Here is a 22060-nt window from a genome sequence, read left to right as displayed (position 1 = left end):
ATTTTCTATTGTTGCCAGCCGGCCGGCAGATCTCAGTCGTCGCACTGCGCTTGCGCTAGCCATTTTCTTCTCGGAAGAAGACGCCGTCGGCCAGGAGGACTTCACAGGAGGGATCAGAGGACCCCAACTGTCTCTCATCTGATGTGCGATCACATCAGAGGAGAGAGGAATTAAATAGGAAATCAGACTCTGATTCTGATGATTACTCGGGGAGGGGGGGCGCTATACACTTATTTCTCTTCGTAACGTTTCGGTCACTATTATGGACCTTCTTCAGACTGTATACAGTGTAGCAAAAAAAGAAACAAAATAACACAAAGTGAACATACATTGAAAATAAACATAAATATATGTTATAACATACATCTGGTTCCAAAATGACATATACTGAACCAGTAAAGTCATACTTGAGCTAGAGCTGCAAAGAAGCACATGTTACACATGAATGAATTGTATGTGAATTGGATTCTAGAGCCAAAAATTCAAATAACTCCATCATAAAGAGAAAAGAATACATAAAAATCTCTATCAATACAGCAGACATGATGTATCGTACAGATAAAAAGGAGATACAGTGGGGAAAAAAAGTATTTAGTCAGTCAGCAATAGTGCAAGTTCCACCACTTAAAAAGATGAGAGGCGTCTGTAATTTACATCATAGGTAGACCTCAACTATGGGAGACAAAACTGAGAAAAAAAAATCCAGAAAATCACATTGTCTGTTTTTTTTTAATTTTATTTGCATATTATGGTGGAAAATAAGTATTTGGTCAGAAACAAGCAATCAAGATTTCTGGCTCTCACAGACCTGTAACTTCTTCTTTAAGAGTCTCCTCTTTCCTCCACTCATTACCTGTAGTAATGGCACCTGTTTAAACTTGTTATCAGTATAAAAAGACACCTGTGCACACCCTCAAACAGTCTGACTCCAAACTCCACTATGGTGAAGACCAAAGAGCTGTCAAAGGACACCAGAAACAAAATTGTAGCCCTGCACCAGGCTGGGAAGACTGAATCTGCAATAGCCAACCAGCTTGTAGTGAAGAAATCAACTGTGGGAGCAATAATTAGAAAATGGAAGACATACAAGACCACTGATAATCTCCCTCGATCTGGTGCTCCACGCAAAATCCCACCCTGTGGGGTCAGAATGATCACAAGAACGGTGAGCAAAAATCCCAGAACCACGCGGGGGGACCTAGTGAATGAACTGCAGAGAGCTGGGACCAATGTAACAAGGCCTACCATAAGTAACACACTACGCCACCATGGACTCAGATCCTGCAGTGCCAGACGTGTCCCACTGCTTAAGCCTGTACATGTCCGGGCCCGTCTGAAATTCGCTAGAGAGCATTTGGATGATCCAGAGGAGTTTTGGGAGAATGTCCTATGGTCTGATGAAACCAAACTGGAACTGTTTGGTAGAAACACAACTTGTCGTGTTTGGAGGAAAAAGAATACTGAGTTGCATCCATCAAACACCATACCTACTGTAAAGCATGGTGGTGGAAACATCATGCTTTGGGGCTGTTTCTCTGCAAAGGGGCCAGGACGACTGATCCGGGTACATGAAAGAATGAATGGGGCCATGTATCGTGAGATTTTGAGTGCAAACCTCCTTCCATCAGCAAGGGCATTGAAGATGAAACGTGGCTGGGTCTTTCAACATGACAATGATCCAAAGCACACCGCCAGGGCAACGAAGGAGTGGCTTCGTAAGAAGCATTTCAATGTCCTGGAGTGGCCTAGCCAGTCTCCAGATCTCAACCCTATAGAAAACCTTTGGAGGGAGTTGAAAGTCCGTGTTGCCAAGCGAAAAGCCAAAAACATCACTGCTCTAGAGGAGATCTGCATGGAGCAATGGGCCAACATACCAACAACAATGTGTGGCAACCTTGTGAAGACTTACAGAAAACGTTTGACCTCTGTCATTGCCAACAAAGGATATATCACAAAGTATTGAGATGAAATTTTGTTTCTGACCAAATACTTATTTTCCATCATAATATGCAAATAAAATGAAAAAAAAACAGACAATGTGATTTTCTGGATTTTTTTTTTCTCAGTTTGTCTCCCATAGTTGAGGTCTACCTATGATGTAAATTACAGACGCCTCTCATCTTTTTAAGTGGTGGAACTTGCACTATTGCTGACTGACTAAATACTTTTTTTCTGCACTGTATAATCAAGAGGTACAAAAAAGGCTTGGATCAACCAATAAACGGGTTTGTGCAGAGAAAATCATAAGTTGTTCTATTATACAATCGTTCAATTTGCCTCAAAAAAGAGACCCGAGTTGTCTGCAAAATTAACCTCAGAGACCTGCAGCATACGATAGCAGGATAAGAAAATGGGGGTGAAAAGTAGGGAGCAGGGGTATGGAAATACTCAATTTAAAGTACTTATGGAAATAATTGAAAAAACGGAAAAAGAAAGAATAAGAGATTAAAAATCTAATATATAAAGCTTAAGTGTGTGTATGTGTGTATGTCCGGGATTGGCATCCGCACCGTCGCAGCTACAGCCACAAAATTTGGCACAGTCACACGTCTGGACCCCGAGAGTGTCCTAGGCTATGTTGTGAGGCGAAATTTTAACCCCGCGCATTCCAATTCACCAAACAATTCTGCCCCTATCTACATAATGGGGAAAAAGTGTGTATCAAGCCCCGCCCCTCATTATGATGTCATAATGGTTGACTATGGGATGGAGGATGTGTGATGGGTATATGGGCATGGGACTGTGGGATGGAGGGATATGTATGATGGGTATATGGGCACGGGACTATGGGATGGAGGATGTGTGATGATGGGTATATGGGCACGGGACTATGGGATGGCGAATATGTATGATGGGTATATGGGCATGGGACTATGGGATGGAGGATGTGTGATGGGTATATGGGCACTCGACTATGGGATGGAGGATATGTATGATGGGTATATGGGCACGGGCTTATGGGATCATGGATATGTATGATGGGTATATGGGCACGGGACTATGGGATGGAGGAGAATTATAATTTGCTATAACTAACCACAGTTAGTTACTATTCCCGGGCAGTGCCAGGCTCTTCAGCTAGTACAATATAAAGGCATCAACCTTACCAATGAAAAAACTTGTTAATGTTCAAAACTGAACACAAGAGTCAGAATGATGTGGAGCAATGCAAGCAAGCTGCTCTGTAGAAAGACAACGGACATTCAGTGTAAGTAAAGCGACTAACTATCATAGAACATAATCAGTAATGCTTACCATGTGGGGAGAGCAAAAGGAGGAATAAAGCGTGATCAGAAATGTGCTATACCGCTGGGGTGAAGTGCGCTAGTTGCGGCTATGTCTGGTCGGGGTTAAATACCCGACATGAGTGCGTGCTAAAGCGCACGTGTGTGAGCTGACAGGACGTGTCCGGAAGTGAGGAGTGGAACGCTCACTGGAGCGCAAACCGGAAGTGAGTCTTGCAAGATGGCCGCGACCAGAAGTAGTCAGTGGAACGCAGGGTGAAGCGCAGTTCAGGTGCGTTAGTGAAATCCACGGTGTCTGGGCAATTCAATGCGGTGTGACATAATGTACAGAGACATTGGAGGAAGAACAACATAGTATAATGAGTGAACAGGTTAAAGTGTGGCATAATATATGCTACAGACCATAAAATAGGCAGCTTGAAATAGTGAAAAGAAAACCAAAATAGCAACAGGGAAAAGACCCCTAAAACTTTTAATTGCATGCAGCATAAAACTTTTTTGTACTACGAGATAAGTTATTGTAAGCTGCAATATTAAGTATTTTTTACTACGAGATAGAAATAAGATGAGCCTGAATGCCCTTGGCTCTACTACGAGATAAGTTTGCACTGTACGAGACGTTATTCAGTCTCTCCACTAGGGGGATTTTTTCTGGTACTGTGTGTGCGTGTTTTTTTCTGTGTATCCTCGTCATTGACTAGGGTTTTGCATGGCTTTTTAGGGTCACCGACGTTGAGCGGTGGCGCCATATCGTCTACAACTAGGGTACCAACCTCTGCGTCCAAGAAGGGAGTTGATAGGGCCCATTAGGGCGAGTGTAGTTGCCCTGAATAAATTATTATCTATTACCAATATTTTTTGGTGTTTTTTGGTGTTTCTGTGATTTACTGCCCTGCACCCTATGAACTTGTATTGCCCAGGTTTTAAATATTAAATTAAAAGTAAAGTTTTAGGGGTCTTTTCCCTGTTGCTATTTTGGTTTTCTTTTTGCTGACTTGACCCTGTTTAAAAATTTTTTTTTGAGGTTTTTTAGCTTGAAATAGTGCTAAAGTAGAGACTAATAGAAAGAGCATTAAAATAAGTAAGGAAGTTATGAGACAAATATTATAAAGATAAAAAAAAATAAAATATGAAAATAATAAAATAAATAATGATAGAATAAATCAAAAAAAGGAAAAATAGAAAAAATTTAAAATGAAAATAAAAGAAAAACGTAAGTAACCATACCCCTTCCCAGGAACATTCTTTACTGCGGTTGCTGTTGCTGTAGAGAATGAAATAACATATTAGTCAGGAATAACCTGTTGGCACAATTAAAATGGTCTAATAACATCGTATTCTCTATTCAACCCTTTTGGTTCCATAGTTTGCAGCGTGTGAATCCAAAAAGCCTCTCTGAGTTTATCTGATTGCCCCCCCCCCCATGTGCGGGGACGTGTTCGAGGAAAAGAAACGGGTGTTTGTGTCTTTTTTGTTATATTGTATTTGACCGTACACATGAGCATCCGTGATCACTGGCTTCCTGAAGAAAAAAAAATATTTTTGTGAGATGTCCGACAATAGTTTCTCATTGAGACGGAAGTAGCAGACACAGTTTCACAAGTTACTACATCAAGTGAATTTTTGCAAGTCCCTGGAAGTGAATTCAAGACACGAGACCTTGAAAGGGAATCTCAACATCTTATAGGTCTGGAATTACATAGCACAACTATAGCAGAGTACATCTGAATGCAGCGGATACCAAGAATCCTCAGGGTGTCATTGCGACCCACTCTGTTTCAAAATAATACAGAATTCTGTGAAAAATTTGAGATAATCCTGAATAAATGTTCAATGGATTTGATGGCCTTGACTATTGAATACTTGAATAAGGACATAAAGAGTGGACAAGAGAAGGTTGTGAACATTGAAAGACAACTTAAGGATACGTTGCCCAAAGAAGAGTTTGATACTATTAAAAATCGTACTAAGGAAAGTCTGGATACCTTCAGACAAGAGACTGAAAAGCGGAAACGCCAGAAGTTCATCCGTGATACGCAAGATTACCTGCAGGAAAAGGTCTATAGATGGCAGGGCTCTACCGGCTCCTCTCGCTCGAACTATCGTAACTACAGGTTTACAGACGGTTCTTCAGCCTCAAGCTCGGACAACGAGAAGGCAAATACAGGCAGATCTTTTTTAGGCCAAGACAGGAGATACAATCTAAGAAGAGGACGAGGAGGGGGGGCCAATGCCGCAGATACCGTACGTCATACAATGAATACGAGAACACAGGTAATCTAACATATTTGGTTGTAAACATTTAATCAAAGTCTCTTGATCCCTCACAGATAAGCTTACTCCAAAAAGGGTTGTCATTCTGTCCCACATACAAATTCAACACCTTCCAGTTAGATTTAGACCTACAGAGGTTCTATAGGAACCTAAGATTAAAGGCTCACTTTTAGCACACAGGCTCCTACTCCTCCTAGAGTATTGGAACATGCTAAAGCACTGGTTAATATCGCTGAGTTGGGCCTCAGATTACAAAGCACTTTTAGGCTATGTTCCCACATAGCATTTTAAAACGCACACTGAAAACCGGACTCCTTCCCAGAAATCGCGCGGTTTTACCGCGATTTTGCCGCGATTTTCTCAAGCACTTTCCAAGTGATTTGAAGCATCGCTTAGAAAGTGATTGACAGGTTGGTCACACTCGTCAAACATAGTGTTTGACAAGTGTGACCAGCTTTTTACTATTGAGGCCGCCTATGCGGCATCAATAGTAAAAGATAGAATGTTAAAAATGAGAAAGAAAAAAAAATCGGGGTATATTTACCTTCCGACGTCCCGCGCTGCCTTCCCGGGCCTCAGCGTTCCCAGCGATGCCTTGCGAGACCTGTGATGACGTTGGTCTCGCATTGCTATAGCGTTCTCACGCGAGACTACGTCATCATAGGACCTTGCCGCAAGGCATTACTGGGAACGCTGAGGTCCGGGAATGCAGCGCGGGACGTCGGATGGTAAATATATCCCGATTTTTTTTAATTTATTCTTTTTTTTACAGGGGTATGGTACCCAGGGCCTGGAGGACAGTCTCCTCTCCTCCACACCGTGGGTACCAACCGCACATGAGATGCTTAACTTCGCGCATGGTGGGCTTAGCCACATGCGGGAAGTAAGCTATTCTCATGCATTCCTATGGGTGCGGAATCGCGGCAATTCTCTGCGATTCCGCACAAAAGAATGAGCATGCTGTGATTTTCCGCGATGCGATTCCGATTGATTTTGGCGCGCACGGCGCACCGTTAAAAGTGCGCAGCGCAGGTCAAAGCGCAACTAGCGCACGGCCTGCGCACCCTATGCTAAAGATAGGGTGCGCCGATCGCAGGCGCCGCTGTGCGCTAGGAGGCGGCGCTACAAGGAAGGGGCGGGCACGCCGGGCAGAGAGCCGGCTCGGGGGCGGAGCTACCCCCGACCGTGCGTGCGCTTAAAAAGCGCGAATGTGAAACCAGCCTTAGGGTTGCGGATCGCACTAAATAAAATAAATAAGGAAGTGCGATCGCAACCCGGGGTCCACCGTGCAGAGATGGAAAACTGCTGCTTAGTAATGGCGGAGTACTAAGTGAACACTGGCGGGTTAACCACTTACCCGGTGTGCCCCTTTCCCAGCACGTCTCTTCAAGATAGAATCAATTTTAGGGGTTCTGGCGGCAATAACCAATTTCCTCACTTTTCCAATCAGATTTCCAGCATGTCCCTCTTGCAGACTATCTCTTATTGCCAGCTGCAGCATGTGCACAACTTTCTCACTTTCTCCTGCTCGGGGCCCAGGAATCGGATCCTGTGCAGGGCAGGCACCCCTCCTCTCTCTGGTGAAGACGGCAGAAGACAGTATAGAGGAGGGGAGATTGCCCCCCTGCAGTCTGGAGCCGGTGCAGGACGGGAGCACTGCAGCATACAAGTGAGTTTTGATAGGTGCATGCCCCTGCTTCTAAGGGGGGGGGCAGTCGCCAACCCCTGCTCCTCGCTGGCTATGGCCATGATTCACACGCAGCGTTTTTGCGGATCCGTTTTTTGCAGTAAAATGCAGTGACTCTGGGCATCCCAGCAAAGTCAATGGGTTTCAAGATATGACATTCAGACACATTGTTTTGTGAGGATCCGTTTTTGGGTGAATGAGCATGTCAGTTTGTGCGGCGTTTTTCTAATCTGCTTTTGCTATTGAAAACATTATCAATGAGCTCAAAAACCTTTCAGGTGATGCGGTTTTTTAAAAAGCTGATCTGCTTTTGCAGCTGAAAAACGTATCCTCAAAAAACGCAGCAAAAACGCTGTGTGTGAATGTAGCCTTAGATCAGCAATAGAACAGCCATTTATAAGATATTTCATAACTTTCCCAAATTCCTATGAAAAAATATTCAGCATATTCTGCATTGAACTACTGTACCCAATTTATTATATATTTTAGGAGTTGGTCCATTTTATACCGACTCCACCAAAATGAGCACCGACTCCACAGCCCTGCCTAAAGGTGCCTTACTCAATGCTGTATCCGGCCAAGCTGCAAGTGGCTGCTATGGAAGCTACCCATTTCTTCGAATCTCCGAAGGATGCAAGGGATTGGCTGGATAAGAATGAGAAAACATTACATCATTCGGAGACTTGAGTCTGTTTATCCTTGATGTATAAACTACGTCATGATAATGGATCTGCACTAAATGCTTTTTGGGAGTTTTTTCAAGATACCTCCCTCTGGATTGACTGTCGGCGGAGAAATGATGGCTCTCCCCTTCTGTCCTGTTTGTACACTTTTAGTCCGCTCTGGTGGTGCATGCGGGCTACAGAGTGGAAAGAATTTTTTGATGGTTTCTTAATCCTTCCTTTTCTTGTTTTTAAATTTTTTCATCTCTACATTTTGCATTACGTCCATGAATATGAGAAAATATTTGGATAACGAGGACTCCGGCAATATGGGGAGCGAACTGGGACTGTGGTATGGAGAGGATTTGTTTTTCTTTTTTTTTTTTTTTTTTGTAGCTCCTGATTGCTGGCGGTGATAAGCTGCTAACAACGCTTCCCTTTTTCTGGAGACCTGATGGTTAATGGTCTGGACTCTCGCGCTAAGCGGAGAAGAAGTCCCCCGGCCTCCAGTACTATGGTTAAAAGGGGTATTGAACTGGTTGGGAAGGGGGGGGTGGGCATGTTGGTAATTGTTTCTATTTTCTCTCAATTGCCTCTTGATGTATGGGGTTATCGCAGCTAGGTACAGTGCCTTGCGAAAGTATTCGGCCCCCTGGAACTTTTCAACCTTTTCCCACATATCATGCTTCAAACATAAAGATACCAAATGTACATTTTTGGTGAAGAATTAACAACAAGTGGGACACAATTGTGAAGTTGAACAAAATTTAATGGTTGTTTTAAATTTTTGTGGAAATTCAAAAACTGAAAAGTGGGGCATGCAATATTATTCAGCCCCTTTACTTTCAGTGCAGCAAACTCATTCCAGAAGGTCATTGTGGATCTCTGAATGATCCAATGTTGTCCTAAATGACTAATGATTATAAATAAAATCCACCTGTGTGTAATCAAGTCTCCGTATAAATGCACCTGCTCTGTGATAGTCTCAGGGTTCTGTTTGAAGCACAGGGAGCATCATGAAGACCAAGGAACACAACAGGCAGGGAACTGGACATCTGCTAGCTACCCTGATCAAGACTCAATCTGGCCCTGCAATGGTGGCAGAGATAAAAAATAAAAACGGGGAATTCTAGCAACTTTTAGCGAGTTTTTTGAGACATTATATAATTTGCAAGGGGGGTTCTCTGACGAGTTGCTCAGTAGCTTTTTGGGGACTACCAGTCTGCCTGCTCTGTCGGAATCGGAAGCTGTTGGGCTGGAGGCACCAATTCGTCTGGAGGAATTAGAGGAGGCTCTAGATTTTATGGCAGGGAATAAGACACCGGGGTCTGATGGGCTGCCTGTGGAGGTTTATAAACAGTACTCAAATATAATGCTTCCACAGCTATTGAAGGTGTTTGAAGCGGCTAGGGAAGATGGGCACTTGCCCTGATCCTTGAATGAAGGAATCATAGTGGTGATCCCCAAGGCTGATAAGGATCCTTCCAGAGTCATACCGACCTATCTCCCTTTTAAGGCCGAGTGCAGACGTACTTTTTGGCCCTGCGGATTTTTCCGCGCAGAATGGAAGAAATCCGCAGGTCAAATGACCTGCATTTTTCCTGCGGATTTCTTCCATTTTTCCTGCGGTTTTATTGCGGTTTTTGTGCGGTTTTCCCCCTGCGGATTTGGTGACAGGGGAGATGGAAAACCGCACAAAAGGAGTAACATGCTACGGATTTTGTACCGCAGGAAAACCGCGTGGAAAAATCCGCAGCGTCTGCACAGCGGGGTTTTTTTTCCATTGATTTTAAGGCTACTGTACATCACAATGCGGATATGCAACGTTTCTGCGCGGTAAAATCCGCTGCAAATCTGCATCGTGTGCACACAGCCTAAATGTTGATGTCAAGATTTTGGCAAAGATTCTGGCGATGCGGCTGTCTAGAGTAATATCTAGTATTATTCATCCAGATCAAACTGGTTTTATGCCAGAGAAATCGACTGCAATTAATATCTGTCGGTTGTATTTAAATCTACAGATGCCATCAAATGGAAAGGAACCTAGAGCAGTTGCATCTTTGGACGCTAGCCTACCAAAACATTTGACAGCGTTGAATGGCCATATCTGTGGGCTATATTAGCCAAGATGGGTTTCCGTAAAAATTTTATTGCCTGGATACAGCTGCTGTAGTCGAGTCCAGAGGCCAAAATTAGAATTAATGGGGAGATCTCAAATACAATTAACTAACACAGAGGGACCAGGCAGGGGTGCCCCCTGTCTCCCCTACTGATTGCTCTGGCAATCGAGCCCTTGGCAGTAGTAATTCAGGCGACATCTGAAATTAAAGGGTTTGAATATGAGTCTTTGCAAGAAAAAATAGCGTTGTATGCTGATGATATGCTTTTGTTTTTGGGAGATTGGCCGTCTTCTCTGAGGGTGGCAATGGAAGTCTTTGGATCCTTCGCAGCAATCTCTGGTCTACGTATTAACTGGGAGAAATCTTCAATTATGCCGGTGGGAGAGGTCCCCGAGAACTCCTTGGAATTGGCCGGATGCTTAAATGTAGTCAAAAAGTTCAAATACTTGGGAATCCATATTGGGCATAATATACAAGATTTTGAGCGTTTAAACATTACCCCGCTACTTGCTAAATTTCAGCACTAAATATAAAATATATGGAAGTGCGATCGCAACCCGGGGTGCACCGTGCAGAGATGGAAAACTGCTGCTTAGTAATGGCGGAGTACTAACTAAGTGAACACCGGCGGGTTAACCACTGACCCGGTGTGCACAGGAGCGAACTCTGTTACTTCACAGAGCCGCTGAAAGAAACGACGGAGCCAGTTAACTCCACAGGACTCGGCAGTGGAAGCGCATAGCTTAAAGTCACAGGACTCGGCCCTTAGACCGCAGGACTGGAGTCCGTCTAGACCACTAGCGCCCGGCGCCTCAACTGCAGTGCCAGCAAGAGTCACTAAAATAGATAACGCGTGCAAGTGTGCACAGTGCTGCTCAGGCGGACGCCACTAATCGCCCAGGATTGGGCCAGATAAGCGCACGTTACGCAAGGCGTTGCACAGGCGTGGCTGTCACTTACCGCAGTGTGATAGTGCCCTGCAGTGAGCGACACCATCAGACGCTAGTGTGCAGAAGACTGTACTGCACTGTTGCGTATACACTAGCATGAACACCACAGAAAGAGGAAAAAAAAAAATCCTCCAAAAAATTGGTTGAAAACCAGACAGGCCCAAATGCATCTGCACTAATCCAGGGTGCAGCGGACCCAAGTAAAATGGCAGCTGCACAGGTGTATAAATACCAAATGTAACAGCCAGCCTACAATCAGGGATTGGCCGTGTGGTACACCCGTGCTGAAGAAATAATCCGCATGTGGCAGTGTTCACACAGGGAATGCAGGGCTTCTGGCTCACAACCTCTTAGTAACACCATATAGGGGGGGCTGCCCAGTGCTAACTAGAATGCATCCCGTGTGAACAGAGGCCACAAGTTTGCAGAACCAGTTGGGCCCAACTGCACCCTGGAAAAAATATAAAAAGTGCACAAAAAGCATGTCAATATATGTAAGGTATTGGTTGATATTAAGGCCTTAATACGAAAGCTGGCAAACTGCATCAAAGTTCCTTACACTTGCCAGTCCTACTCTAACATAAAAACCACAGAAAGAGGAAAAAATCCTCCAAAAAATTCAGATACAAACCAGACAAGCCCAAATGCATCTGCACTAATCCAGGGTGCAGCAGACCCAAGTAAGAATGGCAGCTGCACAGGTGTATAAATACCAAATGTAACAGCCAGCCTACAATGAGGGATTGGCCGTGTGGTACACCCGTGGAGAAAAAATAATCCGCATGTGGCAGTGTTCACACAGGGAATGCAGGGCTTCTGGCTCACAACCTCTTAGTAACACCATATAAGGTCAGCTACCATATTAAGGCCTTGATATCAACTCATAGCCGCAACTAGCGCACTTCACCCCACCCCACTTCACATTTCTGATCACGCTTTATTCCTCCTTTTGCTCTTCCCACATGGTAAGCATTATTTTTTTAATAATAATAATCTTTATTTTTATATAGCGCTAACATATTCCGCAGCGCTTTACAGTTTGCACACATTATCATCACTGTCCCCGATGAGGCTCACAATCTATATTCCCTATCAGTATGTCTTTAGAGTGTGGGAGGAAACCGGTGCACCCGGAGGAAACCCACGCAAACACGGGGAGAACATACAAACTCCTTGCAGATGTTGTCCTTGGTGGGATTCGAACCCAGGACCCCAGCGCTGCAAGGCTGCAGCGCTAACCACTGAGCCACCGTGCTGCCCCAATTATTGATTGTTCTATGATAGTTAGTCGCTTTACTTACACTGAATGTCCATTGTCTTTCTACAGAGCAGCTTGCTTGCATTGCTCCACATCATTCTGACTCTCGGAGTCAGTTTTGAACATTAACAAGTTTTTTCATTGGTAAGGTTGATGCCTTTATATTGTATTTTTAATCTCTTATTCTTATTTTTCTTTTTCGATTTTTTTCAATTATTTCCATAAGTACTTTAAATTGAGTATTTCCATACCCCTGCTCCCTACTTTTCACCCCCATTTTCTTATCCTGCTATCGTATGCTGCAGGTCTCTGAGGTTAATTTTGCAGACAACTCGGGTCTCTTTTTTGAGGCAAATTGAACGATTGTATAATAGAACAACTTATGATTTTCTCTGCACAAACCCGTTTATTGGTTGATCCAAGCCTTTTTTGTACCTCTTGATTATATCTCCTTTTGATCTGTACGATACATCATGTCTGCTGTATTGATAGAGATTTTTATGTATTCTTTTCTCTTTATGATGGAGTTATTTGAATTTTTGGCTCTAGAATCCAATTCACATACAATTCATTCATGTGTAACATGTGCTTCTTTGCAGCTCTAGCTCAAGTATGACTTTACTGGTTCAGTATATGTCATTATGGAACCAGTTGTATGTTATAACATATATTTATGTTTATTTTCAATGTCTGCGCTCATAGCAAGTCAGCAATTCTGCTACATACAGGTGATCTGGGTTATGGCAGCTTCCAGCCTCCCATGGAGACTATTGAAGCATGTCAAAAGTAAATAGAAAATGCTTTTAAAAATATAAAAAAAAATATAAAAGTTCAAATCAACCACCTTTTGTCCCATTCAAAATAATACAATAAATAAAAAAAATCAAAGATAAACATATTTGGTATTTCCGCGTTCAGAATCGCCCGATCAATATAAAAAAAAATTAACCCACTCACTAAATGGCATAATGAGGAAAAAAAGTCACATTTCCAGAATTACTTTTTTTTTTTTTTTTTTTTTGGTCAAAGCAACATTGCATTAAAATGCAATAAAGGGTGATCAAAAGATCATATCTGCACCAACATGGTATCTTTAAAAATGTCAGCTTGGCATGCAAAAACTAAGCCCTTACCCAACCAGAGATCATGAAAAATGGTTTTAGCTTTTAGTGTACATAGTAAAAAAGCAAAATAAAAAACAGTTGTGGAATTGCACTTTTTTTGTTGGAATTTTTTTTCCCGTTTTCCCATGCTGTGTTATGTTAAAAACAATGGTGTCATTCAAAAGTACAAGTCCTCCCACAAAACACAAGCCCACACATGGCTATACTGACCAAAAATGAAAAAGTTATGGCTCTGGGAGAAAGGGGAACAAAAATGCAAAAACAAAAATACCTCTCTGGTCATGAAGGGATTAATATTGTGCAAGTTATTGTAGGCAAATTGCACCAGAATGAATAAATCTTCTTGCCATTGTAGCTTGCTTTAAAATGAATTGTTTGGCAATAGGTAATGGCTCTAAGCATTGGTCTTGTCTTATGTTACATGCTTGTCTCTAGATGATTCATATACTGGAGGCTTTTATTCTGAGGATCGGTTATACCTACCTGAAGATGGACGGCACTACAACTGTAGCATCAAGACAGCCTCTTATCTCAAAGTTTAATGAGGTAATGGATGGTCAATGACCTAAATATTCTCTCTGTATTTCTAAGGTTGTTTTCTTCTGTGCATGGTACAAAGTCACACCGCTAGCCTTTGCTCTGCTGTTGTCAGCCTGTTTGTGTTACAGGACTCCTCCATATTTGTGTTCCTCCTTACCACCAGAGTTGGGGGTCTGGGTGTAAATCTGACTGGAGCCAACAGAGTAGTCCTCTATGATCCGGACTGGAATCCCAGCACAGATACACAGGTATGTTATGGGGGTTAGGTGTCAGATGCAGAAATAAGTCGTATAGTACAGCTGCACTTTAATTGCTCAGCTTTTACAATATTGTGGTTCCAGGCTCGAGAGCGATCATGGAGAATTGGTCAAAAGAAAGAAGTTACTGTTTACAGGCTGCTCACTGCCGGCACAATAGAAGAAAAGATTTACCATAGGTAACATGGCTCCTCACTACAGAGGGTAAAGTGATCTGCTGCTGCATTGCTCAGTGTGCTGTATAGAACTGGTTTTCACATACCACCCTCTGGAGCTTTGACATGTTTGGTTTCCATGATGCCATGCAGTATATCTGCATACATATTAGTCCATAAACAACCTTAACCACAAAGGTTACACTCCGTATTGAAATATATTTATCACAACCTGAAAACGGAGAACATGGAATGTGTAGAACAGTAAGAGAAAATTTATTTAAACTTTTACATCAGATAGATTAAAAAAAATGGATTCCTCATGTCAGACTATAGAAACACCGCAAAAAGAGACTGAGACCCTTTTGTAGGTAACATGTAAAGTTACATTAAGCTAAGTGGTTGCAGTAGTCACCTGCACATTTGGCTGAACAAATAAAAATATTTCACTATACTGACAATACCAAAATTACCAATCATAGGTTAAGTGCCTTGTTTAATATTATTCAATCAAAGGTGCATGTGACCACAAGATAAAAAAGTGGCTATAAATTATGTTGAGGTATGTTATTGTAAACAAATTAGAAGACCGAAAAATGCCTCAGTGCATGGGGAATGAGATGTTGCTACTATCTAAAGTGCAATGAATACAGCAATGTAACAGTTCATATTATTGCATGCCACCACATATAGCATATTGACAGTATTGTAGTACTACATTAAATAAAGTGCATACTAAATAGATTATACCTGGGTTGAAAGCCAAGGATTGCTTTCTCCCACCCCAACCCACATTTCACCGATTCTTCTTTTGAGGGTATTCTTTATGATAGTCTTGAATTAAGGATTTCTTTCATAAAACATGTGATTAATGCTTTGTATGTGCATCATCAATTACCAACAATATACTGTATCACATGATGGAAACAAAACTTGTCAAGGCTTCAGAGGATGGTATCTGAAAGATCTGGCGCTAGTATAGACTAGCAGTTTTATTTATTTCCCCTTGTAGGATCACAAAGTGCAAGGTTTTTAGGTGTAGTCATTTACTGGTAAACAAAATTAGGACTGCAATATCCTTGCATTGTTAAGGGCGTTGTGTGGGGCCACTTCCATCTACATCAGGTGGGGAAGAACCTCAGTGATGTCCCATCTACATATACCAGTTGGGAGGTGAGGGGCATTGATGACCTTACATTTATGCATACCGATCGGGAAGTGAGTGAGTGGCATAGATGATGTCACATTTACACCACCTGATCGGGTGGTGAGGGGCACAAATGCTGTCACATCTACACGAAACTGATCAGGAGGTGAGTGGCATAGATGCCATCACATCTACACTTACTGATCAGGAGGTGAGTGGCATAGATGCCATCACATCTACACTTACTGATCAGGAGGTGAAGGGCATAGATGCCATCACATCTACACTTACTGATCAGGAGGTGAGGGGCATAGATTACGTCACATCTATACCTACTGATCGGGAGGTGAAGGGCATAGATGGTGTCACATCTTAACATATCGACCCACATTGAAAGATGCTAGGATAATAAATCATATAAGACAGACTTCATGTTCCTCTACAGGCCATAAAATAAAGTAAACTTTGTGGGAATTGGTAAATGACATCCATATAAATATCACTGAACACACATTTTGCACTTAATATAAAATATAAATTAATGCTTTTCTATGTGTATGGGAAGGTTTTGCAAATTGGCATACAAAAAAATATAGCTCATCACGTAAAATCAAGATGTCATACAATTACTCCTATGGAAGTTTAAAATAAAATGTGTGTGAATGTGGAAAGGCAAAAAACAAAAAAATGATCTCGTTTTTTGAGCATGTATGGCAACCTAACGTTCCTGCAGTTGTTCTGCAAAATTACAAACATTTCTGCTACCCTCTTTATTTTATGGGGTATGTTCCCATGTGCTTGTTTTTGGTGGGTTGGTAATATACAGCTCTGACAAAAATTAAGAGACCACTGCACAGTTTTATAAAAATCTGCTTCTCTACATGTCTAACAGTCATTCTATTTCAGTGTCAGTTGAATTCCAACCTCATTCTACTAAATGTGCTTCTGATTAGGTGATCACCTGAACCAAATCTTATTTTTCTAAGGAAAGTATAAAAAACCCTGCTGTGATGTTCACAATCCTCTTGCAATAGGACAAGCTGGATGGCAAAACAAGTGCTAGTAATATCCCTAAAGTAATAGGAATGAAAAAATAACTTTTAACCATGCCAAAGGAGTTGAAAAGAAAAGTCTTGTGAGGAAAAGAAGGGCTCAATTCTGGCTTTACTAGCAGAGGGATACAGTGAGCGTCATGTTGCCTCCATCCTTAAAATTTCTAAGACGGCAGTCCATTACAACATGGTCAAACAGCAGACATTGGAGACAAAAAGCTATAGACCAGCAGAGGGTGAAAGCGACTCTCCACTGATCGGGATGACAGTCATCTTATTCGAATGCCACTCAGCAAACACAGGATGACATCAAGTAACCTACCAAAGGAATGGCAAATGGCAGCTGGGGTCAAGTGCACAGCAAAAACAGTTGGTAACAGGCTCCTAGAGGCAGGGCTCAAGTCATGTAAAGCTAGACAAAAGCCTGTCATCAATGAGAGAAGCAAAGGAGAGCCAGGCTGAAGTTTGCCAAAGACCAAAAGGATTGGACCATAGAGGACTGGAGTAAGGTAATCTTCTCTGAGTCTAATTTTCGGCTTTACCCAACACCTGGTCGTTTAATGGTTAGACGGAGACCTGAAGAGGTGTACAAGCCACAGTGTCTTGCACCCACTGTGAAATTTGGTGGAGGATCGGTGATGATCTGGGGGTGCTTCAGCAAGGCTGGAATTGGGCAGGTTAATCTTTGCGAAGGACGAATGAATCAAGCCGCATGCAAGGTTATCCTGGAAAAAGTTGATTCCTTCTGATCAGGCAATGTTCCCCAACTCTGAGGACTGGGTTTTCCAAGAGGACAATGCGTCATGCCACACAGCTAGGTCAATCAAATCCCTGTCATGGCCAGCCCAATCTCCAGACCTGAACTCCATTGAAAACCTCTGGAATGTAATCAAGAGGAAGATGGATAGTCACAAGCCATATAAAGAACTGCTTAAATTTTTGTACGAGGAGTGGCATAAGGTCACCCAAAAGCGGTGCGAAAGACTGGTGGAAAGCATGCCAAGACGCATGAAAGCTGTGATGAAAAATCATGGTTATTCCACAAAATATTGATTTCTGAACTCTTCCTGAGTTAAAACATTAGTATTGTTGTTTCTATTATGAACTTGCTTTCTTAGGATTATTTGAGGTCTGCAAGCACTGCATTTTTTTTTTTTTATTTTGACCATTTCTCATATTCTGAAAATAAATATAAAATTTAGTGCTTGGAAATTCGAAGGCATGTTGTCAGTAGTTTATAGAATAAAAGAGCAATTTACATTTTACTCCAAAATCTAATATATAAAGCGCAAAGTGTGTGTGTGTGTGTGTGTGTGTGTGTGTGTGTGTGTCCGGGATTGCCATCCGCACCGTCACAGCTACAGCCACAAAATTTGGCAGTCACACGCCTGGACCCAGAGAGCATCCTAGGCTATGTTGTGAGGCGAAATTTTAACCCCGCGCGTTCCAATTTACCAAACAATTTTGCCCCTATCTACATAATGGGGAAATAGTGTGTGCGTATCAAGCCCCGCCCCTCATTATGATGTCATAATGGTTGCCATGGCGACGCTGATGTCATCATAGGTTGCAAGCCCCGCAGCTCATTATGATGTCATAATGGTTGACTATGGGATGGAGGATATGTATGATGGGTATATGGGCACGGGTCTATGGGATGGAGGATGTGTGATGGGTATATGGGCACTGGACTATGGGATGGAGGATATGTATGACGGGTATATGGGCACGGGATGGCGGATATGTATGATGGGTATATGGGCACGGGACTATGGGATGGAGGATATGTATGATGGGTATATGGGCATGGGACTATGAGATGAAGGATGTGTGATGGGTATATGGGCACTCGACTATGGGATGGCGAATGTGTGATGGGTATATGGGCATGGGACTATGGGATGGAGGATGTGTGATGGGTATATGGGCATGGGACTATGGGATGGAGGATGTGTGATGGGTATATGGGAACTCGACTATGGGATGGAGGATATGTATGATGGGTATATGGGTATGGGACTATGGGAAGGAGGATGTTTGATGGGTATATGGGCACGGGCCTATGGGATGGTGGATATGTATGATGGGTATATGGGCACGGGACTATGGTATGGAGGATAATTATAATTTGCTATAACTAACCACAGTTAGTTACTATGCCCGGGCAACGCCGGGCTCTTCAGCAATATACCTATAAAGAGAAAAATCAGACAAACTGAAAATTTTGCAGTGGTCTCTTAATTTTTGCCAGATCTGTATATTGTAAATATAGTTATATAAGTTTAGTCAGTTAAAAATATCTTATAGTGCATAGTACATGAAATGAGTCATGGCATCAGAGGGCTCACTGTGACTACTGGGCACGGTTCACCTTGCATGTTTTTGTGAGAAGAACTTATTAGTAACTTAGATGCATATGACATCTTTTTTTTTTCTCTGTTCATAGACAAATTTTTAAGCAGTTCTTAATAAACCGAGTTTTGAAAGACCCAAAGCAGAGGCGCTTCTTCAAATCCAATGATCTTTATGAGTTATTTACGCTTACCAGTCCAGATACAAACCAAGGAACTGAGACCAGCGCTATTTTTGCAGGTAGGATATGTTTTTAATAGTCAAATGTGTGTACTCAGCCAAGGAAAAATCCATTAGATGCTAGTATTAAAGGGTTTGTCACCTCAAGGCTGACAATATTATTACATTCTAAATGAAAATTGGCTCCTCAGCAGACTATATCTCGCCTGCTAGTCTCAGGCTCCCTCAGGTTTATGTAGTGTCAGTTGGAGGCAAGGTCTGTCTCAGGTTAGGCGTTTTCTTGTGAGGGTAACAGTGTGTGGTTGTGCACTCTATTTCACCCACGCAGTGACTGAGCGGACAGGCTGTAATTGTGCAGGCCATATTAGTTGGTGTCAGGTACTGGAGTCGCAGTCCGTAAGCCAGCCTTCTCCAGCTCGCCAGCCCCACACAAAGTGCGTGTTGCATGGTGCAGAAGATTGGATTTCTGGCCTCCATGACAACTAATAGTCGCAACGGCTATAATGTGTGACCTTCACCCCGTCCCCTCTTTCTCCCAGGTCGCCTTGCTGGCCTCCAGGGATTGCCCTTCTATTTTCTTGGGTCGTGAGCTCAGCTCGGTCAGGTGGTGTGGATTGCGTGTGGTTGTTACTGGGTGGCATCACCTCTGCCCTGGCGTGGCGGTCTTCTGTGCGACATCCCTGCTATTATTGTAGCTGAGCCTCTGGCGTCCTGTTGTCCAGTTGGATTCTACGGTGTGTCCTGACCAATCTGCACGGCCGCTGAATCAACCAGTCAGTGCGGCCAGTACACAAACACGCTGTCCTATCAACAACGCTTCCTGAATTTCCCTTTTAGTCCAGCCCCTTCCTTTTACAGCGGTGGTGCTGTATTTTAATTCAGTAGTTTGAAGATGGTCGCCTGCATAGGACCCTCATTCATGTTTTTCTGCTTTCAGCACTTACCGAAGCTTAACAGAAACCAGCGACACAGGGGTGCTCTTCTGGGACATCGGACAGGGTAGGCTGTTGAAATCTGGGGGGCTGATGGTCCTACTCGGCAACTTTTCTTAAAGCACTGCTCACTGTCGTTCATTTATTCCCTGCTCTAGCTCTCATAATATCAGAATCCAGAGAAGACCATACACTCCTATCGACACAGTCCGCACCAGTCACTTATGCATGCTTAGCCTATAATAAGTTTTCCATGGAGCAGTCGGTAGCAGTAGTCCTGTACTCCACATGACTCCTTGTTTATACCTGCTCAGGGGATCTCAGTAAAGTCAGAAGAGACTATAACCCCGCCTGCTTGGGCTCGTGTTGTAACCCAGTCTGTAGCTGAAGTAACCAGAGTAGCTAGAACACTGCTTTACTGTTGTGGAGCATTTGCCATTGGCCCTTGCCACGTGAAGAGACCCACCCGCTGCTATGTGTGAGTTGGACCCTCCTGCCACGCCGCACCAAAATAGCGGATCCCAGCCAAGATCCAAGTGGCCTTGATTTTCTTCAACTTCCAGGTCTTCCTCTTGGGGAAGACGTCCAAGATCTTTTTCCCCCTCTCAAGACATACACTCCTCCCAATGCTCAGACTCTAGTTCCAGCTCAGAGTCCGTGTTAGACCCATATCTGAAGGGGAAGTTGAAGGAGATAATAGAAAGTTTGATATCAGCTGTTGATTCATCTGTAGGAGTGTTGTCAGATGACCCTCTACTGTAACAGGTTACTTTAGGAGAGGCAAGCGTGTAGCTAGATCTTTTTCTAACCTTGAGGCATTTAGAGAAGTCCTGCAAAAAGCATGGGAACACCCTGATCGATATTTAAAAAAATGCAGTCGTATGGAGGGTGTTATGCCCATTTCAATGTTGGTGGCATCCTGGTCCACTCTGCCTGTAGTAGATACTTCCGTATTTCACCTATCCAGGACAATCACCTTACCTCTTGGTGAGGTAGCGTCACTTACAGACTCCACAGTCAGATGTATAGAGTCTGTGGCTAAGTCCACTTTTGAGGCAGTGGACTTCGCCCTCTGCCCTCTTTTCTCTGCTACTTGGGTATCCAAGGCAGTTCCTGCTTGGGCGAAAAATTTACGGCACAGTATCCTGGCTGGTTCCCAGGGGGTGGACCTCGCAGTTATTGTGGTTCAGATTGCGTTAGCAGATACTTGTTTGGCATCATTAGATGCCCTGCCTATTAGATACTCTACCCAGCCTGCGAGTAATTGTGTGGCCATTCGTCATATTTTATAGCTTAAGGTATGGAGAGCAGTTTTGGCTTCAAAAGTCTCTTACAGGTTTACCCTTCCATGGGTCTCGTTTGGTAGTAATTTTGCACAAGATCCTTGCTGATGCCACTGGCGGCTTAAAGCAAATTGGTCAGCAGGATTTTGTGCATTAAACTACAGACCCTTGTCAAGTTGGCACTGTTATACAGATTAAAATGATACCTTGGTTGATGAAATCAGTCTTGTGGTTGTTTAATCTGTATTTGTAGTTTTCAGTTTGTGAGATACTTGTGCTTAGGGGACGGTCAGTGGGGTAGGGTGGGGGGCTTTATGTGGTGCTCTGTTTACAAATTCATCTGTATAGCTTATGACAGGTCACTGATCCCTCACTGACCTGACTCCTGTTTTACATACTCTATATACTATTGTGGGATTAGGAAAAAAAGTACATGCAGCAAAATGGCTTCTGTAGTGGTGCCTGCGCAGTAGCATGTATCGCATAATGCATATAATATTGTTGGGTTAAAAAAAAAATTAACTTCAGCAAAATGGCGCCAGCAGCCGGTGCCATTTTGCTGCAGCCATATTTTTTTTTCTCCAGCACAATAACAGCTGTGGCAGGCATGTGCAGTAGCATCTATCGCTTGCCGATAGATGCAACTTGGCATTCGCAGTCACCATTTTGCTCAAGTTACACAATTTTTTTTTTTCCAAGCGAACACTATTATATGCAGTAAGTAAAATTGGGAGGCAGGTCACTGAAGGTTCAGTGACCTGTCATAAACCTCATAACAGAGCATCACATAAAGCCCCACCATCAGGCCGCGCTGAAGCATGAAAACTACAAATGCAGATTAA

General features: G+C 43.0%; 1 protein-coding gene across 3 annotated transcripts in view; it reads left to right on the top strand.

The window, feature by feature from the left end:
- The window catches only part of ERCC6 (ERCC excision repair 6, chromatin remodeling factor), a 258882-nt gene that overhangs the window by 211680 nt on the left and 25142 nt on the right, over nucleotides 1-22060 (top strand). For all 3 annotated transcript variants that reach the window (XM_073552075.1, XM_073552073.1, XM_073552074.1), the window contains 4 exons: nucleotides 13756-13866; nucleotides 13989-14108; nucleotides 14202-14296; nucleotides 18918-19063. In XM_073552075.1, coding sequence (XP_073408176.1) covers nucleotides 13756-13866; nucleotides 13989-14108; nucleotides 14202-14296; nucleotides 18918-19063 — 472 coding nt within the window. The remainder of the gene's footprint in view (nucleotides 1-13755; nucleotides 13867-13988; nucleotides 14109-14201; nucleotides 14297-18917; nucleotides 19064-22060) is intronic.

Source organism: Dendrobates tinctorius, unplaced genomic scaffold (assembly GCF_039654945.1).
Source record: "Dendrobates tinctorius isolate UK_male_01 unplaced genomic scaffold, ASM3965494v1 ptg000184l, whole genome shotgun sequence".
NCBI lineage: Eukaryota > Metazoa > Chordata > Amphibia > Anura > Dendrobatidae > Dendrobates > Dendrobates tinctorius.
The sequence above is the reverse complement of the archived record's forward strand: the minus strand, read 5'-3'. Positions and strand labels throughout refer to the sequence as shown.